The sequence below is a fragment of the Dromiciops gliroides genome, chromosome 5 (genome assembly GCF_019393635.1).
Source record: "Dromiciops gliroides isolate mDroGli1 chromosome 5, mDroGli1.pri, whole genome shotgun sequence".
NCBI lineage: Eukaryota > Metazoa > Chordata > Mammalia > Microbiotheria > Microbiotheriidae > Dromiciops > Dromiciops gliroides.
Genome location: NC_057865.1, coordinates 67526072 through 67553149, shown reverse-complemented (window position 1 = coordinate 67553149; position 27078 = coordinate 67526072). Strand labels below are relative to the sequence as shown.

Here is a 27078-nt window from a genome sequence, read left to right as displayed (position 1 = left end):
CCCCCCCTTTTAACATGAGAAATCCCAAACATTGCTCAATAGAAAAGCCAGATTAAAAAGAAGTAGTTAGTTATCCTATTAGCTACAAAATGAACTACAAGGAGTTGACATCAATGATATAAGGACATGTCAAACACAAGCATTTGTTGGTCAAAGCAACATACACTCAAATACATCTTTCAAAAAAACCTATTATTTCCAGTCACAATGATCAGCCCAGTAGAATGTCCTCAAACTACACAGATAACTAGGAAGCTTAATGGCTCTGTTGTGGGCCTCTATTGGGGTGAGATTGTTTTCTTCCTTCATAGCAATTCTGTGAGGGTGCATTTGCTCTCTCCCTTGTAGAGCAGTCTCTTGTTCACAATTTAAATGGAAGAATGTTTTCAATACACTCAGAATGCTGACAGACCTTGGATTTCAGGAATTGCTATATGCAGGAGAGAGAGATTAAAGAAGAGTGAATGTGATTCTACAGGACATGTACTAGAAAGTGCATTTTAAAACACTTAAGACTTTCTACAAAAGGCTTCTCAAAAGCAGACAGGAAAAAATACATTACAGTGGTGAGTTTTATTTTTTGAATCTGAAAAGGGAGAGCAAGTAATATAGTATCATAATTTGAAAAAGATTAGCAACAACTCACCCAGAACAACTGCATCTGGGTTGAGAATACTTATAAATTAGTGGCTGAATAATTTATTATCCTCTTTATTCCCCAGCCGTTTGTTCATTCCTTAATGTGGATCTTTAGCGCAGAAAGTAGTACCCACTTGTTTTGTTTCATTTTAAGTAATTAATCATTTTCTCAAAGTGAACAATTCTTTATTAAGTTTTAACAATTCTAACAAATTCTAAATACTTTATTGCATTTAAGGTGCCATGTATAAGTGTAGTAAAAACAGTCATGAACATGGTTAGGAGTCTTAAATTTAAAATAATTTCCAATCAGTCAGACTGGTGGCATTGTAGTCAATGTTATGATTTTATTAAAAGAAGGTAGCACCGCCCCTCTCTTGTCCATTCAGTTTCTTATTCCCCAACCTCTTTTCTCTTTTGTCACTGTTTCATTTTATAATCAGAATCTGGCTTCACCCTCACAAGGCTGACAGATAAAGCTAGGTCTGGATGCTCCAAGTCAGGTACATTGAGCTGGGTCAGATGAAAAGAATAAACCAAAGCTGAAACTTGTGGAAGGCTGAGGTCAGTTTTTCCACTGTACTTCAAGGACACTTTTATTGGACGTAATCAATTCTTAAAAGAAGGTAAATAGACCTCACGACTGGGTACTAATTGTTCTCTTCTCCATGGTAGCTTTGGGATGTTTTGTGGAATCAGACTTTATGGACTCTAACAACTTTCTGATTGCAACACTTGCAGGTCGTCTCACTACCTTCTTGACTTGGGATTTATTCAATACAGATGGTTGCAGCAGGGTTGCCAGCCCCCAAGGATTACTTGATTTTGAAGATTGACCTTTGTCCTCTTGTAAAATCCAAGCACTTTCTCTGGCCAGATGTACAAATCTTTCCAGCTGACTTTCATTAACATTTCTGCTGACATTAAGGCTGGGTTCAAAGGGATTCTGAATGTATATAGGAGAAGATTCGGGCTTGTTTTGTTCCTTTCCCTATTAATTTTTTTAAAAGAAAAAAATACATACATTTATGGAGTGCTTCAAAACAAGAAGGCTTTGCTTAACTTAATAAATACATTAATATTGATGTCAGATTACTTCCAATGGTGGTTGTATTGAATGTAGAATTTATTGCACAGAGAAAATTATGAGATACATTAACCTGGATATTCTCTTTCTGTGTTTCTTTGCAGAATAGCCTCTGGAGGGTAGTTCCAGGAATCAATCAATGAGTAAGGAATTTACAAAAATTGTAACAATCTAATTGGCATTCTACAATTGAGAAGGAAAAAGAAGGAAGGGTGGATACAGGAGAGAACATTCTTGTAAATAGGCAAAAAATATATCTATGAAGGATACTTAATAGAACCATACCTATTAATCTGAACCCCAGTGGGCACATTCAAAAATGCATGAATAAAATAATGATAGCTAGTACTTTGATAGTGTCACCTTGCTTACACATGATTTTGACAATAGGGTTGGTTATTTTCTTTGGTCCCATGGCCGGGGCCTGGGCTGCCATGACCGTCTGTGTCCTCAAGGGAACAGAGAATGAGAAGCCCGAGTGTTTAAATGTGGGTGTCTGATAACACACCTGCATGAATGTTTTTATGCCAGTTGGTTTCTGACAAAGTTCCTTTAAGTAAAAAATGGGTTAGAAAAGACAGGGGAGGGGCAGCTAGGTGGCGCAGTGGATCACCGGCCCTGGGTTCAGGAGGACCTGAGTTCAAATCCGGCCTCAGACCCTTGACACTTACTAGCTGTGTGACCCTGGGCAAGTCACTTAACCCCAATTGCCTCACCAAAAAACCAAAAACCAAAAACCAAAACAAAAAGAAAAGACAGGGGAAAGTAGAGAAGAACAGAGAGGAACCAGAGAGAGATTGAGTGTTTGTATAGGGAATCAGTGTTCTCTTATATTGGTCTTAAGTAGAGACAGTGAAGGAGAATCATCCTGATACTCACTCCAGGGCAATTTAGCTTCCTAAATAAGCCACAGCCACAGCCAGCCCTAATCTGCTTTCTAAGACTTTTCCTTCTTTCCCTATAGTTACTTATATGCTACAAGTTGCTTCTCCAATGAAGCGTCACTATAAACAATGCAAGGGGAATTCACTGAAACAATTTTCTTCTCTAAGAACAACAATGCGATTTCAACAATGTAGGTAATAGCAAAATACTGCTATAGAAAGAGAACAAAAATATTATGTTTTTAAAAAACCCATGGGTTTCTCAACCAACTTTTCAGGGACACATCTATTTTGTATATTAAAACACGTAATGTTTCAACAACTGAAGATGTGACAGATAAGGTTATCAATAAGAGAGGATCAATGCATATATACTTACCTTTCGGATATTTATAGAATTCTTATTAAAAGCAAAATTTCCAAAATATTCAAAAAACTGACACAGTAGGACATCTAGAAGAAAAAGTAAAATAGAAGTAAATTGGAAAAACTGCCTCACATAAAGAAGTAACTAAATAACCCAGCCCATGGGCCCTTCTGTGAAGCATCACTCTTAACCCTTCCCCCGTGCACCTGCTGCCCTGCCTATAGAGTCGGGGACTCCTCCCCCAACTCTCTTTCCCTTCCCCTTCTGGCAGGAGCATGTCAGTGGGTGCCTCCACCTCCCTATTACTGATTTCTCCAACCTGCCAGCATCGCCACTGGCCACGGTCTTTTCTCTTTGACCTCTCCCTGCTGGCCGTCTCCTTCCTCAGACTCTTTCCTGCCTTTGCCTCCATGATACATCTGTACTCATCCACCTTTCAGAGCTCTGCCTCCCTTTCCATTCAGTCATTTGTCAAGCCCTGTCAAGTCTACCCCTGGAGATTCTCTAGGATGCTATCCCCTAAGCTCCTTCGCTGCTGATGGCCAGTGCCATCCCTCTGATGATGGCAAACCCTTAAGCCTGGACCTCCTTGGTCCCTTCCTTCCAGTCTGTCCGTCTGTCTCCCACACAGCAGTCACACCCAGTCCTCTCGGAGAGAGGCAGCAGGGGCCGGGGTTAGAGCTGGGCCTCTGCCACTTTCTAAATGGGCAAGCCATGACAAGTCACTCCATCTTTCTGGACCTCAGCCTCCTCGCATGTCAGATGGCTTCTAAGACCCGTTCCTGCTTTCAATCTATGATTCTATTCCATCCCAACACTCAAAATTCTATACTGGCTCCCCAGTGTCAGCCACATACAAGTCAAACTCCTCACCTGTCATTCAAAGCCCTTCACGATTTTGCCCTGACCAACCTCTCCAGGTTATTTTCTACTTAACATTGCCCTCATTCCATATCCAATGACTTAAGGGTCCCTGGAATACTTTCTCCCCTTCATTCACACTATTTCCCTCAACCGGAATAGCCCCATGGCCCCCCAAACTCCACCTATCCAGCTCCTCCGTCTTTCAAAGTTCAGTGTAAATACCAACTCCTCCAAGAAGCCTTTCTCTGAACTGCCAAAGCCCTTAGTGAACTTTAACATTCTGCCCTGAGTATTCTAGTCTGATCACTAGTCTTTCTATACGTACACCTTACCTGCCCCCTATGCTGCAAGCTTCCTATGGGTCATTTCTTATTTATCCTTTGATAGCTCATGTTTGTTTTCATCTCCTCCAAAAGACTGTCCCCTCTGTTATCTCTAGCCTACCACTTACTTACTGGAATCTTCCCTGTTGCCTACAAAAATGCCCATGTCCCCCCAACTCCTCAGATCCTTCCACTTCCACTATCATCTTATATCTCTTCACCCTTTGTGGCTTAACAATGTGAGGTCATCTGCAACGAGCACTTTCCTCTCCTCTCACTCTCTTCTTAACCCCCTACAATCTGATTTTCGATAAACTGCTCTATCCAAAGTTACAATGATCTCCTAACCACCAAATCAATGGCTTTTTATCAATCCTCATCCCCCTTGACCTCTCCATAGCCTCTGACACTACCGATCACTCTCTTTTCTTCGATATCCTCTTCTCTCTATGTATCTTTTATGTATCTCCTCCAACCTCTCCTAACTGCTCCTTCTCAATTTCCTTTGCTGGATCCTCATTCAGGTCACACCCACTAACTGGAGGGGTCCTAACGGGTTCTATCCTGGGCTCTCTTCTCTTCTCCCTCTGTACTACTTTACTTGGTGACCTCATTAGCTCCAATGAATTTAATTATCATCCCTATGCTTAAAGGTAGATAGATTCTCCAATCTACCAATTCTGCCCTGACCTCTCTTCTGACCTCCAATCTTGCATCTCCAATCACCTCTCAGAAATCTTAAAACTCGACATGTCCAACTTCCCCCTGAACACTTCCCACATCAAACTTTCCTATTCTTGTTGAAGCACCACTATCCTTCCAGTCTCCCACCCAGGCTCCTGACCCAAGAGTCATCTTCAACTTCTCACTCTCTCTCACCGCCCCCCAACATCTAATCTCTTGCCAAAATCTGTTGGTTTTCACCTCAGGTCTCCCCTTGCTCCATTCAGCCATCAGTGACTTTCCCACCATGCCAGCCCCTCCCCTCAAAAAGCCCCAGTGGCTCCCTCTCCATCTTCTTTCCCCTTATTGCTGCCGTGTCCTCTTCAATCCAGTGACCTTCGTCTTTGAACAAGATACTCCACCTCTCAGAACTGGCCATTTTCTTTGGCTACCCCCCATTCCTGGAGTGTTTCCCTCCTCATCTTCACTGACTGGCTACCTTCTAGTCTCAATTAAAATCTGATCTTCTGTAGGAAGTCTTTCCCAACCCTTCCTGACTCTAGTATTGCGTACCATCTCCCCTAGTAGATTGTGAGCTTCTTGAGAGCAGGAACTGTCTTTGACCTCTTTGGGGATCCCCAGCACTTAACACAGTGCCTGGTGCACAGTAGGTACTAAATAAATAATTAATGACTGACTGCTTGCTATTGTTGTTGACCATTTAGTTCAAAGGTGCTCAATAAATATTCAGTGAATAAAGCAACAAAAACCTTTTAATTATTATTTTGAAAATATTGAGCATGCTGCTTACCTAATGTTTCTGTGTTTTCTGACGGTTTAATTCTGTCCAAGTTGCTAACAAATGTACAGTCATTGCCTTCTATTACACATTTGTCTCTTGCATCTAAAAAAAAATGCAAAAGTGAAACAATTAATGAAAATTATTTTAAAATAGTTTCCTTGGGAGCAGCTAGGTGGCACAGTAGATAGAGCACCGGCCCTGGATTCAGGAGGACAAATCTTGCCTCAGACACTTAACACTAGCTGTGTGACCCTGGGCAAGTCACTTAACCCCAATTGCCTCACTAAAAAAATAAATAAATAAAATAAAACAGTTTCCTTCCTTGGAAAAAGATATGATTTTATCAATCAAAATAAGCATAAGCATAAGAAGTGAATGCCTTTTGTTATTAATGACTTGAACAATGAGAATGAGGTTTTGTATTTATTGTGAAGAGGACATTTCTAGCCTAGTTTAGGCCGTTACCATGACTGAGAGGAACAACCGTAGAAGAGAAGGGCCCTTCCATCCACCAAACACCAACCACCAACTATCTGGGCAAGCCCCAGACCAGACAGTTCTCATCGCCAAGGTCCTGAGCACTTTCAAATGGCTCAGCAGCAGAAAGAGACGTCGCTTCCTTCATCCGTGGGAATGACACTGAGGAAGACTCGTGCCGCTTCTCTGTAGCTGAGCCTCCTCTGTAGGACGTCTCCCTTCCTGGTGCAGAAGCTCCTTGCTAGCGATGCCTGACGTGTTTTCTACTTGCATCCCTGTGGTTTGGCACAGCGCTCTATACAAAGTGTGTACTTCATCAAGGCCTTCTCATGCATTATTATCCCTATTATTAATAACCAATGGATGCTTATTCTGAAAAGGGCTTTCCATGCATGACTGGCAGTTGGATCTGCTGTCTCCATTTTACAGATAAGGAAACCGAGGTGCAGAGAAGTGAAGTGAAAGCCCTGGTCACACGGCCACCAAGGAGATGAGGCTGTCAGGTCTCTCCCGATTTCGTGTCTAGCACTGTCCCCCTCCACCAGCCTCACTCACTTTAAAATAACGTGGAAAAGAATGAGAATAGCTGCTGAGCAACGAATAGACATAACACAGATTGCCATAAAATCAAATGATTAAATTGACCATTTGGTGGCCAGTGACCCCTATCATCTCTCTAAAGACCACAGAATCACAGCCTCTAAGTGGAAGAGACCTCAGAGGTCTTCTTGCATGAAGCCTAACTGACCAATCTTCTTTTAAAACACCCCCACAAGTAGAAATCCAGACTCACAGTCCATTCCATTTCTAGAAAGCTCTAACTGTGAGGAAGTTTTACCGTACAATATACCCCTGGGGATGTTCTCAGAGGCCAAGCAAAACAAATCTATTCCCCCTTGCATGGTACAATCCTTTAAATGGGCCCCCCCCCCCCCCCGCTGCAATTTCCATTCCGTAAGAACAGCTGAGTTATTTTCTTTTCCAAGGCTGATATGTTCTCTAGTTAATTAATACATATAATAGACAAGTTTTGATTCTTTTGTGAATACCATACTTGCCAAAGGACATATGCCAGGAAAGAATTTATATTAATCAAAATCATTTATACATTTTCTTTTATCTGAAACAATATTAATATCCCAAATTCCACGGCACATCTTTAGAGAAACAATGATGATGGAAATGAAACTACCTACATTTCTGAACACTATTACTCTCAAATATAGCCTAAGATGGCATCAAGTTTTTCTGATGTCATGTGATCCTATTGACTCAAATTAAGCTTGTAATTAAAAGCTCCAGACTCTTTTCACAGTAAATATTGTCAAGCTACAACTCCCCCATTCTATACTTGTTGAAATTTTTTTTTTGCACTTGCATAAGCAGCTTGCACCAAAGCCTAATTCTAGACCTTTCCAACTGTCCTATTCAATTGAATTTAATTTCATTTAGTTCTGTTCAGCCTTGACAGAGTCTTTCTGGATCCTGAATCTGTCTTCCAATATGTTAGCTATCCTTCCCAGAGACAAAGACTCTTTGAATAGATTTCAGAAGCCATCCAGTTCAACCTGTACTGGAAAAGAATCCCTTTTGCAACACCCCCTCAAGTGGTCAGCTAACTTCTCCCACTGTACCCCATCCTCCTTTGGGACACCTCTGCTATTTTTCCCCTTACACCAAGCCTAAAATCTGCTTCTTTTGAACTTCTACCCACCCTTCCTAGTACCACCCTCTGTTCCTTTCTTCCACACAAAAGCCCTCCATATCCTCCAAAATAAACATCCCATTTTCCGAGCTATGTCTTCTCTTCTCCAAATCAAAACTACAGATGACCCAGCTTCATGTCAAGGGAAAATCTGACAGGTAAACCTTCTAAGGCTTTATCTAAGTCACTGATAAAAATGCTGAGCAGCACAAGGCCAAAGACAAGTCCCTTCAAAACTACAATAGAAACCTTTAAGGTGATAAAGAACCAGTAAGAACATTCCTCTTGAGGTCCACAAATTCAACCAGTTACGAATCCTCCTAAACATATTATCATCTGGCACAAGGCTTCTTAAACTTTTTCCACTTGTGACCCCCTTTTCCCCCAAGAAATGTTTACACAATTTTGGGTATAGAAGTATATATAACAGGTATATATAACCTTTTACCGTTGCCAAATTTTTCACAACCCCATATTGGGTCGCAAGCCACAGTTTAAGAAGAAGCTTGGCTCTAGAACATATTTCTCCACGTGGACAACGATAAGATACTTTGTAAAATATCTGGACGGACCACAGTAAGCGGGATGTAAACTGACAAAGGCAGAGTAAAATGCAGTGGTTCTGAAACGTTTATTTTTGCTCATAAAACACTAGTATGTGCCATGGGGAAATCACATCACACTGAACTCTTGTGTGCATCATGTGTACAGTATTTCTCTTGACTGACTGGTCTATATCTCCAAAAAAAGAAATTAAGATGGTCTGGCATAATTTGGTTTTGATGAAACCATACTGGTTTTGAGTGACTGCTGTTTCCTTAAGTGAGCACAAACAATATTTTTTATAATATTTTAGAATTTTGCCAGGAAGTGAAGACAAACTCACTTTCAGCATATCAGTCTACAGATTGTATTCTCTTTCCATTTTTGAAAAACATGAATTTGTCTAGTCTAGTCTAGTCTAACAGCACCTCTCTTGTTTCCCAATATCTTTGTTTTTATAACAAATATTTACAGATATCTTTTGTTTTTATAGCACTTCCATTTCTCTATCTTCCCTCCTCCTTGCCTCCCAGAAAGGCAACTCTTATACAAACTTTAAAAAAGGGGAGAAAAAAAAGCCCAGCAGGACTAACCAACACACTGAAAAAGTCTGATGTTACATGCATTATTCCACACCCCAAGAGCCCCTTGTCCTGAAAGGGCTGGGGAGGCATCATCTCACGATTTTCTTTGCTCGTTATAATTTCACTGTGTTCATCACATCTTCAGTTCGTATAAGCCTCTTAGTGCTTCTCTGCATTCACTACATTCACTGTTTAGAGCAGTACCGTTCCACTCTATTCACATAACACAATTTGTTTAGCTGTTAAGTCCATTAATAGGCGTCTACTTTGCTTCCAGTGGCTTCTACCACAAAAGGTACTTCTGTGTCCTTGACCTCTTTGAGGTATATGCCTAGCAGTAGAATTTCTGGGTCAAAGGGCATGAATATTTTAATTACTTTATTTGCATAATTCCAAATCGCCAGTCTTTTTTCAGTCCCCTAGAATATAGTTCATCCAAGCCTATGACTTCAACAGTTTTATATCGATAAATGTAAACAAAACCAGTCAACATGCATTATTAAGCATTTAATCTACTATATGCCAGGCACTGAGAACAGAGACAAAAACTGAATAATGTCGGGGCTTTTTTTTTGCTGTTCTTTTAGGCAATCAAGAAGAGTTAAGTGAACAGTTAAGGGCCAATTCTCCACCCACTCCCATTGTGCCACCGAGCCTTTCCTCGGAAAGGCTTCAGGTAGAAGGCATCATTTGAGCTTGAGCAGTTTTGAAGGCAAAATGGGATTCTAAGAGGGAGAAGTGATATCTGAAGGCATGTCAGGGGACAGTCACTACAAAGGCTTCAAAGACAGGAGATGGAGTATTATGTCTAAGAAATAGCCAAAAGGTCGGATGGACTATACAATGGAGTATGGGAGGGGGAATAAGACATCATAAGGTTGTGAAAGTAAGCTGGGGTCAGGGCTTTAAAAACTCAAGTTTCTATTACATCCTTGAAGCAACAGGGAGTCAGTGGAGTTTATTGAAAAGGAGACATGGTCAGATCTGCACATAAGTTATATCATTTTGGCGGATGTGTGTCAGATTACTTGAAGAGGGGAGAGAGACCAATTAAACAGTATTATGAAGGCAAAAATGACATGAATTGGCAACTGACTGGATATGTGGGTAGAGGAAGAATGAGGAATCAAGTAAGTAAAGCACCAGGGTTATAAGACTGAGTGACTGGAAGGCTGAAGGGATTGCAAGAAAAATAGGGAACATTAAAAGGAGAAGTTTCTTTATCTATAAAATAAAATTGCTGAATAAGAAAATCTTTAAAGGCCCCTCCATGCCCTAAAATTATATGACCCTATTTAAGGAGTCTTTTTCTTAAATCACTCTTGCTAATCCATTTCATATTAAAAATGGCTTCACAAGTGAAACAATTGTGAACATAAAATGTAGCATCTGAGGATGGAAGCATGACAGTGATATGAAACCTGACTTCACAGATCTCAGCTTGAGGGGGGTCTAATTGTCTTCTTGCTGTTGTGAGAGTTGAGCAGGTATCAGAGTGTTTTATAAAGACTGTAATGGCAATAACAATAAAATGGCTAGGCTAGGACATTCATGGAAGACCCATTGACAATTCCAAAGGCCCGAGAGGTTCCCAAGGCCAATAAAGCCACAGGTTCAGCCTGAAGAAGTCCCAGGGGATCCCAGCCTCTAGTCCACCTTTAAGGTCTAATCCAATCAGGGGTTAGGCTGGTAGAATCTTTTTGTCCAAGTTCCTTCAGGAACTGTAGGATTCGGAGCCAGTTAAGTGGCTAGTAGAGGTGTCTTGTTTTATTCTCTGATCCTGATCTACTACAAAAAGGAATTCCAAAGGCCTACTGACACTTATCATTTGTTCTCCTGTCCACTAACAGGGACAAAGTAAATGCATCTTCAAGTTCACATTCATGAAGTATTTAGTAATGGCAAATGGCTATCTGGTTAATAAAAAACATTAAAGAGAGAAGAAAAAGAAATTAGCTTCTGTTCTCACCTGCTAGAGTTTTTAGATAGTCTAGAGACGGGATGACTGGAGGAGATCTTTTCTGAAGGAAAAAGATGACCATGATTGTAAGGGAGAAATTTGTTAGCCAGGCACCAGGAATACTACTTGTCAGCCCATGATGACGTGCCCAGTATCGTACACTGAACGCCAGAGCTCTTACTCGGGAATCCAGGGTGCCATAGATGTACAGCAGTTCTGAGCTTTTCATGGCAATCCTAAATCAAAGCAAAAGCATGTTTAAAAGAAGTTTCAACTATTAAACTACTAGAGTTCTATTAAAATATCTTATTTAATTGAAAATCCATTCTAAGAAAAATGTTTAAACATCTCTAAATAGTTTAACAACTGTTATCTACAATGAGACAATTAAATCAATCACTAAACAAGTATTTATTATGCATCTATGTGCCAGGCCCTAGGGAGACAAGTACTAAGAATGAAAGAATCCCTACTTCCAATTAGTTTATATTTTTAAATGGGAGACAAGTCCACACATTAATATACACTGCATAAAAATAAAGCCAATAAATACAAACTAGTCAAACAAAAGGCAGTTTGGGAGGGAGGGCACTAGCTGTGTGAGCAATGAGAAAAGGAGTCAGGCAGAAGCACTAGCTTACACTGCATCTTAAAGGAAGAGAGGGGCTCTATGAGGTATAGATAAGCAGGAAACACATTTCCGGCATGTGAGATGGCCAGTACAAAGGCAAAGAGAAAGGAGAAAGAGCACTGTGTATGAGAAAAGGAAGGAAGGTCAGGTTGGCTGGATCACAGAGTGTAAAATGGGGAGTAAGGTCCAATGAGGTTGCTAAGATAAGATTGAGCACAGGTTGTAGGTGGATCTCAAATCTGAGCAGAGGAATTTATATTGATCCTAGACTCAATAGGAAGCTACCAGAGCTGATTGGGGTGGGGAGTGACATGGTCAGATCTGAGCTTAAGGAAAATTACTTTGGTGCAGTTATGAGAGACTTGAGATAAGGGGATGACCAATTAGTAGACTACTGCAAAATTTTAGGCCAGAGTGATCATTAAAGTGATGCTTGGTGAGTAGAGAGAGTTGGATGAGAGACGCTGTGAAAGTAGAAATACCCAGATTTGAAATATGGGGGTAAGGGAGAGTGAGAGGCCAGGATGTCAAAGTCAAGAACTGGGGAGCCCACAAGGTTGGTGGCCTTCTATAGTTTGGAAAAGGGGAAGTTCTGAGGGGCAAAGGTAGATGATAAGCTCAGTGTTGCACATGGTATACTTAAGATGTCTCAGAGACATCTAGCACAATACTTCAAATTATACTGAAATACCACACCTCATAAAATTACTTCAAACAAAAAAAAATGACCTTTGATGAGAAATGATTACTCAATCTTTATTTTATTTTTTAACTGTGTAATATGAAACAATAAATATTCTCTGTTTGGAAATATTAAGGACTTTTTGCCTTCAACATTAAACACCAAATTAACTGAACTATTTTAATAAAATGTTATAACTCATTATTTTGAATATTCCCTCCAATGACTTGAAAAACATTCATTTCCAACTCAAAATTATTAGAAAGTATGCCTAATTTGGTAAGTCATATATTTAATCCAGTGGTTCCCAACTACTCCCCTTTATAGATTGAGTGGCTCCTCTATCTATGTAGTACTGTTTTCCAATCATTTGCAGTTGTTGATGGAATTAACAAAATAATTCATTTCAAAACAGTACCACATTCAAAGTAATTTCTGTCATTATATATTTCTTTAATCAACAGATGCCAGTAATATCACTAATACTATTCAGTAGTTCTTAAAGTTTTTTAACGTCAAAAAGTGATCTTCAGGGGCAGCTAGGTGGCGCAGTGGATAGAGCACTGACCTTGGAGTCAGGAGTACCTGAGTTCAAATCCGGCCTCAGACACTTAACACTTACTAGCTGTGTGACCCTGGGCAAGTCACTTAATTCCAATTGCCTCACTAAAAAAAAAAAAAAAAAGGTTGAGAAGCACTGACTATCTACAGAGAGACAAACAAGGGTGGAAAAGCAGGGCAACATCCTTCTCACCAAATAGCACTAAATGTTTTCACAACTGTCAATGTGGTTTCTAAAAGTAAAAATTCTCTAAGTTCAATATTTACATGAAAAACTAAACTCTACTAAACTAGCTTGATATAAAGTAAAATTAATAAGGAATTAGAATATCTATTTTCATTAAGTTCTCATATTAATAATAATTAATTGGAGCTTTTTAAAAGAAAAAATGTAAAACAAACTCAAAGATTCATTCAAGATCCTTTACAATGTGCTGTAAGCACCAAAAGAATCAAGGGAGGGCTCATAACTCTTTTTTTGTTTATTTTTTGTTTATTAATATTAATATTAATATTGCGGGGCAATGAAGGTTAAGTGACTTGCCCACCATCAAGTATCTAAGGCCAAATTTGAACTCAGGTCCTCCTGAATCCAAGGCCAGTGCTTTATCCACTGCACCACCTAGCTGTCTCCCCACCCCCACCCCTCCCCCCAACACTCATAACTCTTTCAGAATAATAAGTATTTTCACAATGTCCATAAAATTCACTTTGTGTACCTGAGGTAAAAAGAAAGTTGGTGTTTTTTTTAAAGAAAGATTGAGAAGAGAACACAATTTAACGATGGACTCAAATCCATCATGGCTTTTTGTACTTAACAAAATAACATTTAGCCAAAGGTCAAATTCTATAAACTAGGAGTGATAGGCTTTTGCAGTAACATAACATTCTGGAAACACAAATTTTGTAAAAGTCTATACCAAAAAGGGAGAGAGTAATTTTACAAGTAAAGGCCAAGTGTGTTTGTGTCACATTTTAAGCTGTACACATCAAATACTATGAAGATATGGGGGAAAAAAATCTTGATTTGGCAGAAAATTCCCCAAGATTATGAAATATATTCATTTTACTTAAAGGTTACCAGGTAAGAAATCTACATACATTTGCAGTACATCTAAAACTCCAACCATTATTATTTCTGAAAGTGAAATCCATGATAATTTACAGATTACATTTTATCTCAGTTTATCTGCCAACCATCTTCATCGAAAACCACCACAAACTCCCTTCCATTTCTGTCCCATAATTCTCTGGAATTATGCTAGACAGACTGGATTTTTCTCAAGCTATCAGTCATCTTAATTACACTTAGGTAATCACTGATAAAGTGAAATGAAAGTGAAACTGAAACATATCTATGAGAATAAGGTGCAAAAAATGAACTTAATATTTTACTTACTGAGGGCTGTTGCAAAGAATTCTGACAGTGAAAATGACCGTCTTTCTTTAACCCAAATGGTTAAGTTTATAGATTTTTGAGTAACAAACAACATGGGTTTGGGGGTAACAAAATGGAAACATGTTAAGTACATCCCAATATCTCAAGAACAGAAGCTAATTCTAAATTGCTAATTGTATAATCTGACCCCAAACCATCAAAAAGAAACAAAGTCAACATCTGCTTGTTACAAATGACTGAACTTACAAGCAACAGGGGTGAAAAAAAGAGCTGTCACTTGAGGTTTGATAGTCAATATTATAAATAGGTGCTTTCTATCCCCTTTTGTTAAACTTCCCTAGTAAGAACAAGTAAATTTCCCCCAATAGCATCAGCTTTTTTGGTTTTCTACTCTACCTAAAGGTGAATATCTAATGTTTTAACAAAGAACTAACACAACAGCTTTAGGAGCATCAAATAACTGTTACAAGACTAAAAAATGGAATACATTTTGCAAAACCCCCAAATATCTGTTTGAACTTTAACGAACAGTTCTGGAAGACATACCTATTATTAGCAGTCAAATCACACTGAAAACCAGAAGCCTGATGAGAGAACCTCACCAACGGGCAGCGAGCATGTAGTATCCTCTGCACACTGACACAAGCAGGGCCGAAATTTTCCAGGCATTCTCCAATCACTGAGAGAATCTTCTGAGTTGCCCATCTTTCAGAAGGGACACTTTTCACTTGATATTCCATTAAAAATGGACCATCTGTCTAACAAAAACATATATGTAAACATTAGTTGCTTAAAAGGACATTTACAACTCCTTTGCCGCGGTATTTCAAGTCGTTTTATGAAAAAGTTCACGTCTAAAATTCAACATTCTTAATGCAATTAGAATACATTTTTGATAATAAAAATATTTTAATACATTTTAATACATTTTCCCAAATTAATAAGATAGCCATAAAGTTAATAAGAGTTTATCTTTTAATTAATGTACTCTCCATACAGTATCACATACTTTAGATATCATGCATTAACATTACACCACAAGCCCTTTTATATTCCAAAGGTTTTTAAAGTCAAACCTACCACAACACCCTCAACGTGTTAACTCAAACCCCCCAATAATATGTTATTTCCTCTACTGATTTCTACAGTTTTTCATCTGCTTGAGAGTTCTTTATTGAAGGAGGGAAAAAAGTTGCTATTACTTTTAGAAAATCTCTGTATTTTAGCTATTCCCTACTTCAAGGTATTCTTGTAGTTTCCCTAAGTTTTTCTTATTTTGAGATATAAAAGAGACAACTACTTTTCCAGCTCCCTTCCTGGAAGGAAGGAAGGAGGGAAGGAGGGAGGGAGGGAAGGAAAAGGAAAGAGGAATAGGAAGGAAAAAGGAGAAGAAAGGAAAGGAGAGGAGAGGAGAGGGGAGGGGAGGGGAAAGGAAAAGGAGAGGAAAAGGAAAAAAGAAAAAAGGAGGAATAAAAAGAAAAAAAGTCTTAGAAAGGACATAAGGAAAACAGGGACCATGATAAAAGTGGATGCAAGTAAGGAGCAGGAAAATGTGGAACTGGACAATACAAAATCATCTCAAACAAGGTCAAAGATGATCTTCCACACACAAGTGGCACTTACTCCCTGTCAAATGAAGGGAAACCAAGTGATGGAGGATGGCACCCAGATCAGATGGAGCTGGGATGTTATCTCAGGAGGGGTGGAAGGAATAGGGAGGCACTGGAGTTTACTGAACTGGTGTTGGGGTAGGGAGAAGAGAAGCACGTGATCTAGTAAAATCAATTTCTTAATGAGAGGGAGAGGGCCTAAGAAAGGAGACCAATTAAAAGGATACTGCAATACTGTAGTCGAGGAATAATAATGGTCTATACTAGGAAGGTAGCTTTGTGAGTAGAAAGAAGTAGATGTACACAAGAGGTGTGAACAAAGAAATGACAACATATGACAATGGATCAGACATGTAGGGTGAGCATGGGCAAAGAGTTGAGGCTGACAATGAGGTCAGGAGCCTGGGTGATTAAGAGGATGGTGCGTACTTGAAAGCAAGAGGAAAAGTCAGAAAGAGAATAGGGTTTGAGGAGGAAAGATAATGGGCTGTCTTTTGGACATGCTGAATTTGAGATTCGTACATCAATGACTGAACCCGTGGGAAATGATAAAATCACTCTAACAGTTTGAACATTATACAATGTGCCAAAGAGGAAGAGAAGAGAGGCTGGGACAAAACCTTGGGAGGATACCCACAGTCAGTGGGCATGACCTGGATGAAGATCTAAAATAGGAGTTTGAGAAGGTACAGTCAAACAAGGAAAGGTGAACCAGGAGAGAATAATGTCATGAAAACCCACAGAGAAGACTATCCAGGAGGAGAGGGTTTTCAATTGGGTCACATATTACTTACAGGCTAAGAAGGATGAGAGTGAGAAAAGACCATGAAATCTGGAAGGAGCCATTTCAGTTCAATGATAGGATCAGAAGCTGGGCTGAAGAGTGTTCACAAATGAGTAACAGGGAACTGAGTATAAACAGATTTTTCAGATGCCAAAAGGAGAAGAAGAAAGTCAGAATCAAGTGAAAATATTTTACTCATAAGGAGACATGGGGTGTAAAACAGATGTGAGGAATGGTGGGGTTAGAGGGTGAACTCAATTTTTGGTTAGGAGTGAGCCTGGATTCCATAGGCCTTACTGGGGTTTTTATAGAATTACTCCAATTTTTGAGTTCCTTTAAAAAAAAAAAAAGTCACCTCTATTTGGGCTGCTAGGTGGTACAGTGGATAGAGTTATAGGCATGGAGTCAGGAAGACCTGAATTAAAATCTAGCCTCAGACACTTATTGTGTGACCCTGGGCAAGTCCCTTAACCTCAACTCCCCCCCCCCCCCCCCCCCCCCCCGCCAAATTAAATAAAAGTCACCTCTATTGTGAGCAAAGATAAGGTGCTTCTGAAATTTTTTAGTTCTATTTTATATATTAGAACAATTCTCCCAAGAGGTCAGAAAAGGAACAGGCAATAGTTTTTACTCTGCAGAAATATGCTGTTCTGTGGTTTTCAAATTCACATTGGAGTTTTTAAGATTTATTAACTATTCCTCATAATCCCATAACAATTCTTACACAGAGCTAGTACTAATAACCTTATTTAGAAGTTGGGACTTAGGGGAAGCTAGGTGGCGCAGTGGATAGAGCACTGGCCCTGGAGTCAGGAGGACCTGAGTTCAAATACGACCTCAGACACTTAATACTTACTAGCTGTGTGACCCTGGGCAAGTCACTTAACCCCAATCGCCTCACAAAAAACAAAAACAAAAACAAACGAACAAAAAAAAAGAAGTTGGGACTTAACTAAGGAACATGAAAAGTAGTTTGCTCACTAGAATGAGGTAAAACAGAAGCAGAATTAGAACCAATAAATTTCTAATCTGTTCCTTAAACCCACCAACCCACATTCCTTCCCAAAGAGGAAGTAGGTAGAAAGATAAAGATTACAGTGCTAGCAAAAACTCTAAGGTAGTCATATTAATAGCATTTAAATTTCATTTGTAATCTTCATAGAAATTAAATTTAAACTACTGCAAAACTCAATACATACAATGAACAAATGCTGTATTTTAAGTAGTAAAAAAAGAGTTTCAGTGTTTACAGAACCACAAAATGCCAGCACTTAGATGGGACTTCAGTGGTCACCTACTTCAAAACAGAGCTGAAAAAGATAATCCCCTATAAGGACACCCCCAGCAAGTGTCCTATCCTCTTCCTGATGACTTCCAATGAGGGGTTTCTCACTATGAAGGAAACCCATTCCACTTTTGGATAGATCTCATTATACCACTTTTGGATACCTCTAATTGTACAATTGGCCTAAATTTTGGCTCTTCGTAGCTTCTACATGGTGCTCCTCATTCTGTATTCTAGGACAAAGTTATGGTAATGTTTTATTTTTCATTTTCCTATTCTTGAAACTTAAAATCTCAAAGTAGTATACTTTGTTTAGAAAGGTTACAAGGAGAGTTTTCCTACAACTTAAATCTATATAAAATGTAGCTCTTAATTAGCTAACAAGGACTCCACAAAAATTGTCTCTAAAATCTTAATTTTTCAAATGTGAGAACAAAATTCAAAGCTCCTCCCTCAACCAAAACCAAATTTCCCAGGTTCCTACTTTCAGTACTTATCACCTTTTTCTACTGAATTATTCAAAAAGCCCTTAAGTTTAGAAAGTTCTTAATGCCTATGCTGGCAATTCCATCAAAATAAACTGCTCTGGATAGGTCCCCCAATGACTGAGAACACTCCTTTTACTTGTGATATGCTTTCTACTTCATAACCAGTTCCCAACTCCCCATTTCTCTCCTCCTAAAAACTCACTGAAAACTTTTAAGGCCTTTTGAAATGCTAGTTATTTTATATTCAGTCATTTCGCTTTGTTGATTAATCTCTTAGTTTTAAAAATAAGTATAATGGCACAGAAAGACAGATTCATACTTACCTTTGTAGCAGTGTTTCTCCCAATGTCATCCAGGTCCAAAAACATATCCAAATCACATCCCAGTTTCCCAAAGCTATTTACTGATGAGCCAAATGGTTTTACAGCGCAAGATGGAAAATAAGCAGCTGCAATATCTTCAATAAGAGAACAGGTAAGGTATCGAAGCCTAATGTTCTCCTCTGTTATTTGTAACGTCCTCATGAGAGTGTTTATTTGGCCTTCTACCTAGCTGACCAAAACAGAGACACACAAAACTCAAGAAATGATAAAAGGATTAAGTCAATTAAGTGACTTTTTGGGGGGGTTTATAACTTGTTAATGCTAGTGATCTGGTTGTTTTCTAAGGATTCACTTAAAAATTCTTAAATTATTTTATTTATCTCTGAAGCTAAAAAGTAAAACAATACCTCTTAATATTCTCTGAAACAACTAGTGGAAAAAGGAAGGCCAAAATGATCATCACAGCTTTTCCTGAGAAACTACCATCCAAAAAAGCCCCCAACAAACCCAAACCAAAAAATCTCTGGCAAAGAACTAAACACTTGTTTTGGGGGAATAAATAAAAAATTGATACCAAGAAGAACTAAGATTACAATTTAAGAAAACAACACTTTTTTTTAAAAAAAGATACAAATAAAAATGATTGGGGTTTAAATTTTTTTAAAAACAAGATTAAAAATAATGTTTTTTTTTAATTAAAAGCCAAGTATAAAAATTAAGGTACAGCAGAAATGGGCAAAGCTTCAAATTACACAAGCCCAAATTCCAATTTCCTAAACAATATTGTATATTTACCAAGATATTCATTATTTAGTTGCCTTTAAAATAGTGCATCTTATTACTCCGATATACCTGCAAAAGACAAGTAAAAATATTTAACTTACACTTTCTTCATTACAAAGTGTCTGGATAAGATCATCATTTAAAGGGCTAGACTGGTTACTACACTTCACAAGCATCCCATCTGAATCTTGGTTTGATGGATTCTTCAAGTTTAAATGAAAGAAACGAGATTTAAAAGGAATAGGAAACTCTGTTTCTCCACGAGGGATACAAGTGGCATCCTGTAGCGAAGCTATACTTTCCTTTTTGGAAAACTCTATTACAGCATGAAGACCCTATTTAAAAAAGAAAAAAAAAGCCACAAATATAAGAACAAGAATTATGTGGCAATAGATTTAAAGTCACGTTCTCTCTGGTTTTTAATGTAATTGCATACATTATCAAATTACATTTTAATGTAATTACTAAATCATAAACATTTTCCCCCCTTAAATCTTTTTCTTCTCACAAACTTCATATTTTGCATTTTCATATACAGATAGGGATAGAGGATAAATATATTAGGAAAATATAATTCTGAATAAACTGCAAAAAAAACCTGGATATTTAAGCATCAAATTGACAGGCTAAAAATAAAGTTATCTCATCCATCTCTGACCCTGAATCAAGCAAATAGCTACTGTTACCTATAAATGATGAATCCTGCACTTACAATTTCTATTTGTTATAAGAAATAATACAAATAAATCTGAGTAATCAAAGAATACAAAGAATACTATAGATTTGTATCTTTTGGCAGACATGCACTCCTTTTAGAAATCTGTTTATAATAACATCAACATTGTGTGATAATCAACTATGATTGACTTAGCTCTGCTCAGCAATACAATCATTCAAAACAATTCCAAAAGACTCATGATGGAAAATGCTCTCCACATCCAGAGAAAGAACTATGGAGTCTGAATGCAGACAGAGGCATACTATTTTCATTTCATTTTATTTTTTTTCATAGTTTTTCCCCTTCTGTTTCTTCTTTCACAACATGATTAAATATGTAAAGATGTTTCATGATTGCACATGTATAACCTATATCAAATTGCTTACTGTCTTAGAGAGGAGGAATAAAAAATCAAAACTCAAAATCTTATATTAAAAATTGTCTACATGCAATTTAAAAAAATAAAACACCATTTAAAAAACAAAAAGAAAGAAATGTACTCCTTTTGCTGAACAAAGTCCAAAACAGTGACCAAGCTGCCTGAGAAATCTAAGAGCATAAACTACACATAAGAAGTTCATTTTGTTTCCTCACTTGTTCAAGTATTCTCTCAAACTTGGAACATTCTGAGAACTTACAAAGCTTTCGAAGAAGAAATGATTAGTGATTTCTCCATGCTGACACAAATGCTTAAGAAGCTTTTTCTCTAGGACTTTCTTGGGGCAGCTTATTAAAATGGACCTTTGTGCCTGCTCACGCCTTTCTTTTTGCACCTCAGAAAAAGTCTTTTTTTCGGTATTTTCTTGCAAGCCTACAAAAAAGACAAAAACATTTCCCCCCCACAAAATTAACATTTGGGTTTTTAAGAGGCTATTTAGTACAATGGATAGATAGCATTGGAATCATGAAGACCTGGGTTCAAGTCCAGGATATATAATACTTATGTAACTTGGTCAAGTCACTTAGCCTCACAACACCCCAATAACTTGTCTAAAACTATAAGTTATGGGAGCGTTGCCAATGAAAGGCATTTACAAACAGGAAGCTCCTTCTATCAATGAAATCACAGACCTAGACCCTCCTTCCTTCCACAAAAGGAGTATTTTGGCAACTGGGAGAGAAAAAGCTATTAAATGAGTGTAAATTAAACTTAGAATCACAATACTAAATAGGTATATATTTGTCTCCTACCACATATAATGTAGATATCCTTAGCATTTTACATAGTCCTGGTTTTAACCTATTATAATTTATCTATAGTGCCCATGAAGTGAAGTCTACAAAATTTGAAGAACCATGAACAAAAAGAGGAAAATATAACTTCTCAATACAAATACTTATGTTGTATGGGTATCTCACAGAAGCCAAGATGCTGTGCAAGTTATTACATGCTCAGAGCAAAAATTTATATATGTTCGTATTTTTTTTAATTTAAGGGAAAAGTAAATGAGGTAAAAGAAAAAATCCCTGTAATAAATTACCCATTTTTTCTATTTGTTAATAACTTTGTCATGAGAATTTTTTTTTGCTAAAGATCTAAGTATTTCATTATAGGTTTACCTAAGAAAAGAACTGGAACTCAAAAACTTACAAAAATGAATGTTGAAAACTATCTACACATAACTGGAAAAAATAAAATACTATTAAAACATGGAAAATGTTACCTTGGGCAAGTTACTTAACCCCAACTGCCTCACCAAAAAAAAAAAAAATTGTAAAAAAAAGGGGGCAGTTAGCTGGTGCAGTGGATAAAGCACTGGCCCTGGATTCAGGAGGACCTGAGTTCAAATCCCATCTCAGACAGTTGACACTTACTGTGTGATCCTGGGTAAGTCACTTAACCCTCATTGCCCCACCAAAAAAAAAAAAGAAAAAATACAGAAAGAACCAATATGCCCATTCTGTAGTGCGATAAAAACATGAGGACTCAAAGTGAGTCTTCTTTAAAGTAACTAATATATCCAATGATGCCACTACCTTGACAAAAAGGGATCAACAATAGAGGGAAAGTATTCGTGCGCACAAAAACCATTTCTAGCACTTTTTGTGATAGCAATGAAATGGAAACAAATGACAAAAATTTGGGAAGGATACCTGATGTTTGATGAGCTTCACTAACTGCCTATTGGATATTTCATATTAGATGTCCAATAAACACTGCAAACTCATAGTGTACAAAACTGAACCTGATAAATTTATTTTTTTCATTTTTTTCATACAGCAAAAATTTACTTTCTCCCTCCTATTCCTCAACCCCTCAATTGAAAATGAGAGAAAGAAAAGCCCTGTTACAAACATGTATAATCAGGCAATTTTCTACACTGACCATGTCTAAAAGACACACACACACACACACACACACTTCATTCGCACCTGAGATTCTCACCTCTTTATCAGGAGGTAGGGAGCATGTTTTATCATCAATCCATGGTTGGTCATTCTCCTGATCAGAGTTCCTAAATCTTTCAAAGCTGTAATCTCTATCATACTATTATCCCTGTAACTTCACTCTACATCAGTTCATGGAAGTTTCTCCAGGTTTCTCTGAAACTATCTTTCCTTCTTACAATACAAATATACTATATATATATATATATATATATATATATATATGTATTCCTGGAAACAATAGGCATGTTTTCAGATTTCAATTCTTTGCCACTTCAAAAAGAGGTATAAATACTTTTGTTCACCTTTAGGATTTGTTTTGCTTAGGACTAATCCCTCCCTTTAACCTAGCCTTCCTTTAATTTTCCCTTCTTCCCTTCCCACCCTGAGTGAAATGTATCACCCAATTCTCTGTTTGTGTGTGTGCACGCACGCGTGTGCGCACTCAAATTCTTTAACCAGTTCAAATAAGAGAGGTTCAAGTTTTGAATACTCCCACTATCCCTTCTCATATGTATAGACTTTTACTTGGGCACTCAGATGGTGACATGATTTTAACATTTCTTTCCCTTCCCAGCTCTACTCCCAACCTCTCCCCCACCCTTTCCATTCTTCTTTTAAAACTTTTAAATTAGACTTCTTTCTATGACCCCCTGATAATGAGAGAGTTCAGATTGGCCACATGTATAATGTGAAGGAATGTTAAGGGGTCCCTTGAACTTGTCTTTTTGAGTTGCCATTTTTTTCAAAAAACACTGGACCCAGAGTATGTGGGAGGCCCTCAATATGTCAAGGATGGAGCCCTTCCTGAGCTGACATGTGTTGTTTGCACCCTAAGCTGGATTCCCTGTGTGTCCTTGGGAGTCAAGACAAACAAAAAAATTGCTTGTGCATCTGGGATCCTTGCAGGTAAGCCAACCAACCTATCCTCATAGTTTAGCCATTTCCAGCAGAAAAGACTACTGCTTTTGCCATTTTTGCTGCTTTTTGTCTTTTCCCACCTTTACTGCACCTTTGCCCCTTCTGTGCCTTGCCTGTTTAGGTGGAGATTTGTGTTTTCTCTTACCCCTACTGTTATAAAAATGCAAACTTCTGTAAGGATTGTGAACTCTCTGGGTTCCCCCCAAATGTTCATTTCTCTAGTAATAAACTCAAGTTTTCATGTAAGTTTCATGAAGTTGTGATTACCTGTTCACAATCTTCTCATGTTAGAATTTAAGTAGTCAACTTAAAAAGTTGACTGTTTCATACTAGCTGCTAATGAAATGAATTAGCCTCTTTTCAAAAAATTGAGTAATTCAGACAAAAAGGTTTGTATTACTTATTTCCTATAAATGTTACTGTGCAATGTTTACATATTTATCTGGGTGAGGGTGGGGTGGGAGAGTAATCTATAATTTCATTAATACAGATAAGGAACTATAATTTTGAGGTGGTTAGGTGGCAAAATGAGAAGATCACTAGATCCACAATCAGGAAGATCTGAGTTCAAATCCAGCCTCAGACATTTACTAGCTGTATGACCATGGGCCAAATGACTTAACCTCTTTTTGTCTCAGTTTCCTTTTCCATAAAATGAAGCAAACCCTAGGGTTGTTGTAAGGATAAAACAAGATGCTATCTGTAAAGCCCCTTGTGAACCTTAAAGAATAACAAAAATGCTGTTATTATTGGTATGGCTTAGAGTTGCTTGGGACACTGAGAGGACCATGGACTTAAAGCTGGAAAGTCATCTAGTCTAACTTCCTTATTCTACAGAAAAGGGAATGTAAGCCCAGAGGGGAAGGCCATACAGATAGTTAAGTGGAAGAGCTGGGATTTTGGTCTACGTTCTTTGACTCCAAATTCAGCACTTCAAGTTCAACACTCTCTCCATGGCTGCACAGCTCATGTGTGTCAGAGGCAGGACTGGAAACCAGGTCTTCCTAACTCCTAAGCTAATCTTCTAATTATTACCCCAAGACGATTCTCCCAGTAATTTAATTTAGGTCAATGAAATTATCTTAATGATACCAATGTGGAAACCAAACTACCCCATCAGTCAATTCAAAATGTCTAAAATCACCATGGTACCATCTAAACTCCAGACCCAACGAGGTGTCTTCCCACACTATGCACTCCTGGAGGACATTTATTTACCATAAGATGGCCTGCTTTGTTCTTTTCAAGAGAACCTAGGGGAAAATTTTTTTTCATATAATTTAGCCAAGACTGTTCTGGATCTTTTTCAAAACCATGAGATTCTCCTAATGTGACTCTCGCTTAGTATTCCAGTATATTCTAGACGAATTGGTCCTTGCTTTCACATAATTAAAAAATGACATTTTTTTAAAAGCCTTCAAGATGGCAGTTAATGGTTAGGCAGTTTTTGGCAATCATTTGTTAACAAAAGGGACCAGATGCTAGCTCACAACACGAATGCCCTCGGGTGAAACCCCACAAAAAAAAAAAAAAAAAACGATACCAATTCTTTCAAGCTTTGGCTTTCCATAAACTCGCAACAAGGGCTGTTTGTTTGTCATACAGTAGATGTTTAATGAATATTTATTGACTGAGATCCAGGTATTATCAGTAAAGGCAACAGAACAGAAACCAACACATGTTGCCATTATACTAATTATACTAATTCACCAAACTCTACGACGACAACTGAAGAATGCTTGACTGTTACCACTTAAAATTGTAACTAAACGGGCATTAAATGGGTCTCCAAAAGAAAGGATCAGACCAACCATATCGTCAGTAATAATAATAACCAGGATTATACAGAGCCTGCTCCTTGCCAGGTGCTTTACAAATATGACCTCATGTAGCCCTCACAACCCTTCCAGGTAGGTACTGCTAGGATCCTCTTTTACAGAAGAAGAAACTGAGGCAGGCGGTTCAGGGGCTTGCCCTGGTGGCATAGTAAGTGTCGGGGCCACATCTGACCTCGGCTCTTCCTGCTTCACAGGCCGGTCTAGGTGGGAAGCAGGGGGCTCCAGGGGACACGCGACCAACGCCCCAACCTGGAGCCCAGGTGCCCGCGGGGCGGTCCGGGGCGGGCAGGTCCTGGCAGGGTTTGGGACCCACGTGTCCAGAGCCCCCCAGCCCGGCTCTAGGCTCGAGGGTCTCGGGAAATTCCTCTCGCGGTGACCGGAGAGTGGGTGGGGGGTTCCCTCCTCCAGCGCTGGCCCACAGAGGTTGAGAGGCGGCCCCAAGGCTAGGCAAAGAACCCCCCGGCCCGGGACCGAGAAGGCCCAGGCGGGGCCTGGTCCCCTCCACCCCAAGGGGCAACAGAAGCCTACCCCCCCCTCGCCCCCGGGAGGGGCGGGGCCACACCAGGCCCCGCCCCCCCGCCCTCGAGCGCCCCTAGCCCTTTCCTCCCCAAAGCACATAGATGCAGGGATGGCCGCAAAAAACCGCCCGCGCCCCCCTACCTGGCTCCGCGCTGCCCGCGGGCGGCTCTGCCGTTTTGAGAATGGAAGTTCTGGGAGAACTGAGGTGCCGGTGGAGAGAGTCAAGGAACCGGGCCCTTCCCTGGACGCAAATAGGTAGCCGGGTCACCCAGCCCACGCGGGCGGCCATCGTTGCTCGTTGCCAGGAGGAGGGAAGGGGAAGCGGCAAAGGGGAAGGGTCAGCAGCCGTGATGCGCATGCGCCCCCCCGCTAACCCGGACGGAGCGTCGCCTGGGTCAAAACTAAGCGCCAGGACGCCATTCGCTTCTGACACTTCAGGCTGTCCCTGGAGCCTCACGGAAGAGGGGACCCTGCGACCCGTGAAGGCCGCTTCCCTCTGCCCTCTGCCCAGGGTCCTGAGGAGAGAAGTCCCGAGCCTCGTGCCCTCCCCCGCCCCGACTCCAGGACTTATACATCAAGTAGTGACGTTAAGAAAGACGCTCAGAGCATCAGGTTCAGAGGGGTGGTGAGGAGGGGGCGGGGCGAAGGGGGGGCGGAGACCCTAGTTCAAGCCGTTCCCTGGGTGACTGTGGCCCGGACTTCCTATAGAGAATGAGAACATTGGACCGGGTGAGCTCCCATCGTGTCTCCAGACTTCTGTCATCTGAAACCTAGCGAACGTGCACGGGGCCCTGCGTTCAAATCCTACCACGGACGCATTTATCGATTCAGTACCTTCTATGTAGGATCAGATAAGATAATAGGTGTAGAGTTCTTAGCAAACCTCGCCGTGCTGCGTGAGTGAGTCAGTGTCTATTATTACTATAACCATCATGACTCTTAACCACGCAGGTATCTCTTAATACTAGTAGTTATTACAATAACTATTAGTAGTTATCGTATTATTAGTTATAATACTTGTACATAATAGTAATAGTTATTGTTAATAGTGGGTAGAGAACCAGCCTGGAATCAGCAAGATGTGAGTACGAATCCAGCCCTAGACACTCACTAGCTGTGTGGCCCTGGGCAAATCACTTAACCCGTATTTACCTGAGTTCCTCACCTGTGAAATGAGGACACTGGAGAAGGAAATGGCAAACCACTCCAGTATCTTGCCAAGAACAGCCCAAATGGGGTCACGAAGAGTC

The 27078-nt window shown here is 39.4% G+C and overlaps 1 protein-coding gene across 1 annotated transcript; it reads right to left on the bottom strand.

Annotated features, from left to right (window-relative positions):
* On the bottom strand, positions 1 to 26201 carry LOC122729901 (mitochondrial poly(A) polymerase). The gene is made up of 9 exons (XM_043969032.1): positions 25970 to 26201; positions 20801 to 20973; positions 19546 to 19779; positions 18662 to 18886; positions 14718 to 14929; positions 10908 to 11134; positions 5639 to 5731; positions 2990 to 3063; positions 1 to 1630 (listed from the first exon to the last, which is right to left on the bottom strand). Exons 1-9 carry the CDS (start codon positions 26184 to 26186, stop codon positions 1277 to 1279), a joined length of 1809 nt encoding a protein of 602 aa, XP_043824967.1. The 5' UTR covers positions 26187 to 26201; the 3' UTR covers positions 1 to 1276.
* Positions 26202 to 27078: the final 877 nt, after the last annotated feature.

Bases quoted from the DNA above. Each gene is read 5' to 3' on its own strand.
- LOC122729901 (XM_043969032.1), bottom strand. From the start codon at position 26,186: ATGCGCATCACGGCTGCTGACCCTTCCCCTTTGCCGCTTCCCCTTCCC. The intron at 5,732-10,907 runs GTGAGAACAGAA...ATTTTTTTTTAG, and splicing joins CTATCTAAAAACTCTAGCAG to ATGCAAGAGACAAATGTGTA. The intron at 1,631-2,989 runs GTAAGTATATAT...AAAAATTAATAG, and splicing joins ATTCTATAAATATCCGAAAG to GGAAAGGAACAAAACAAGCC.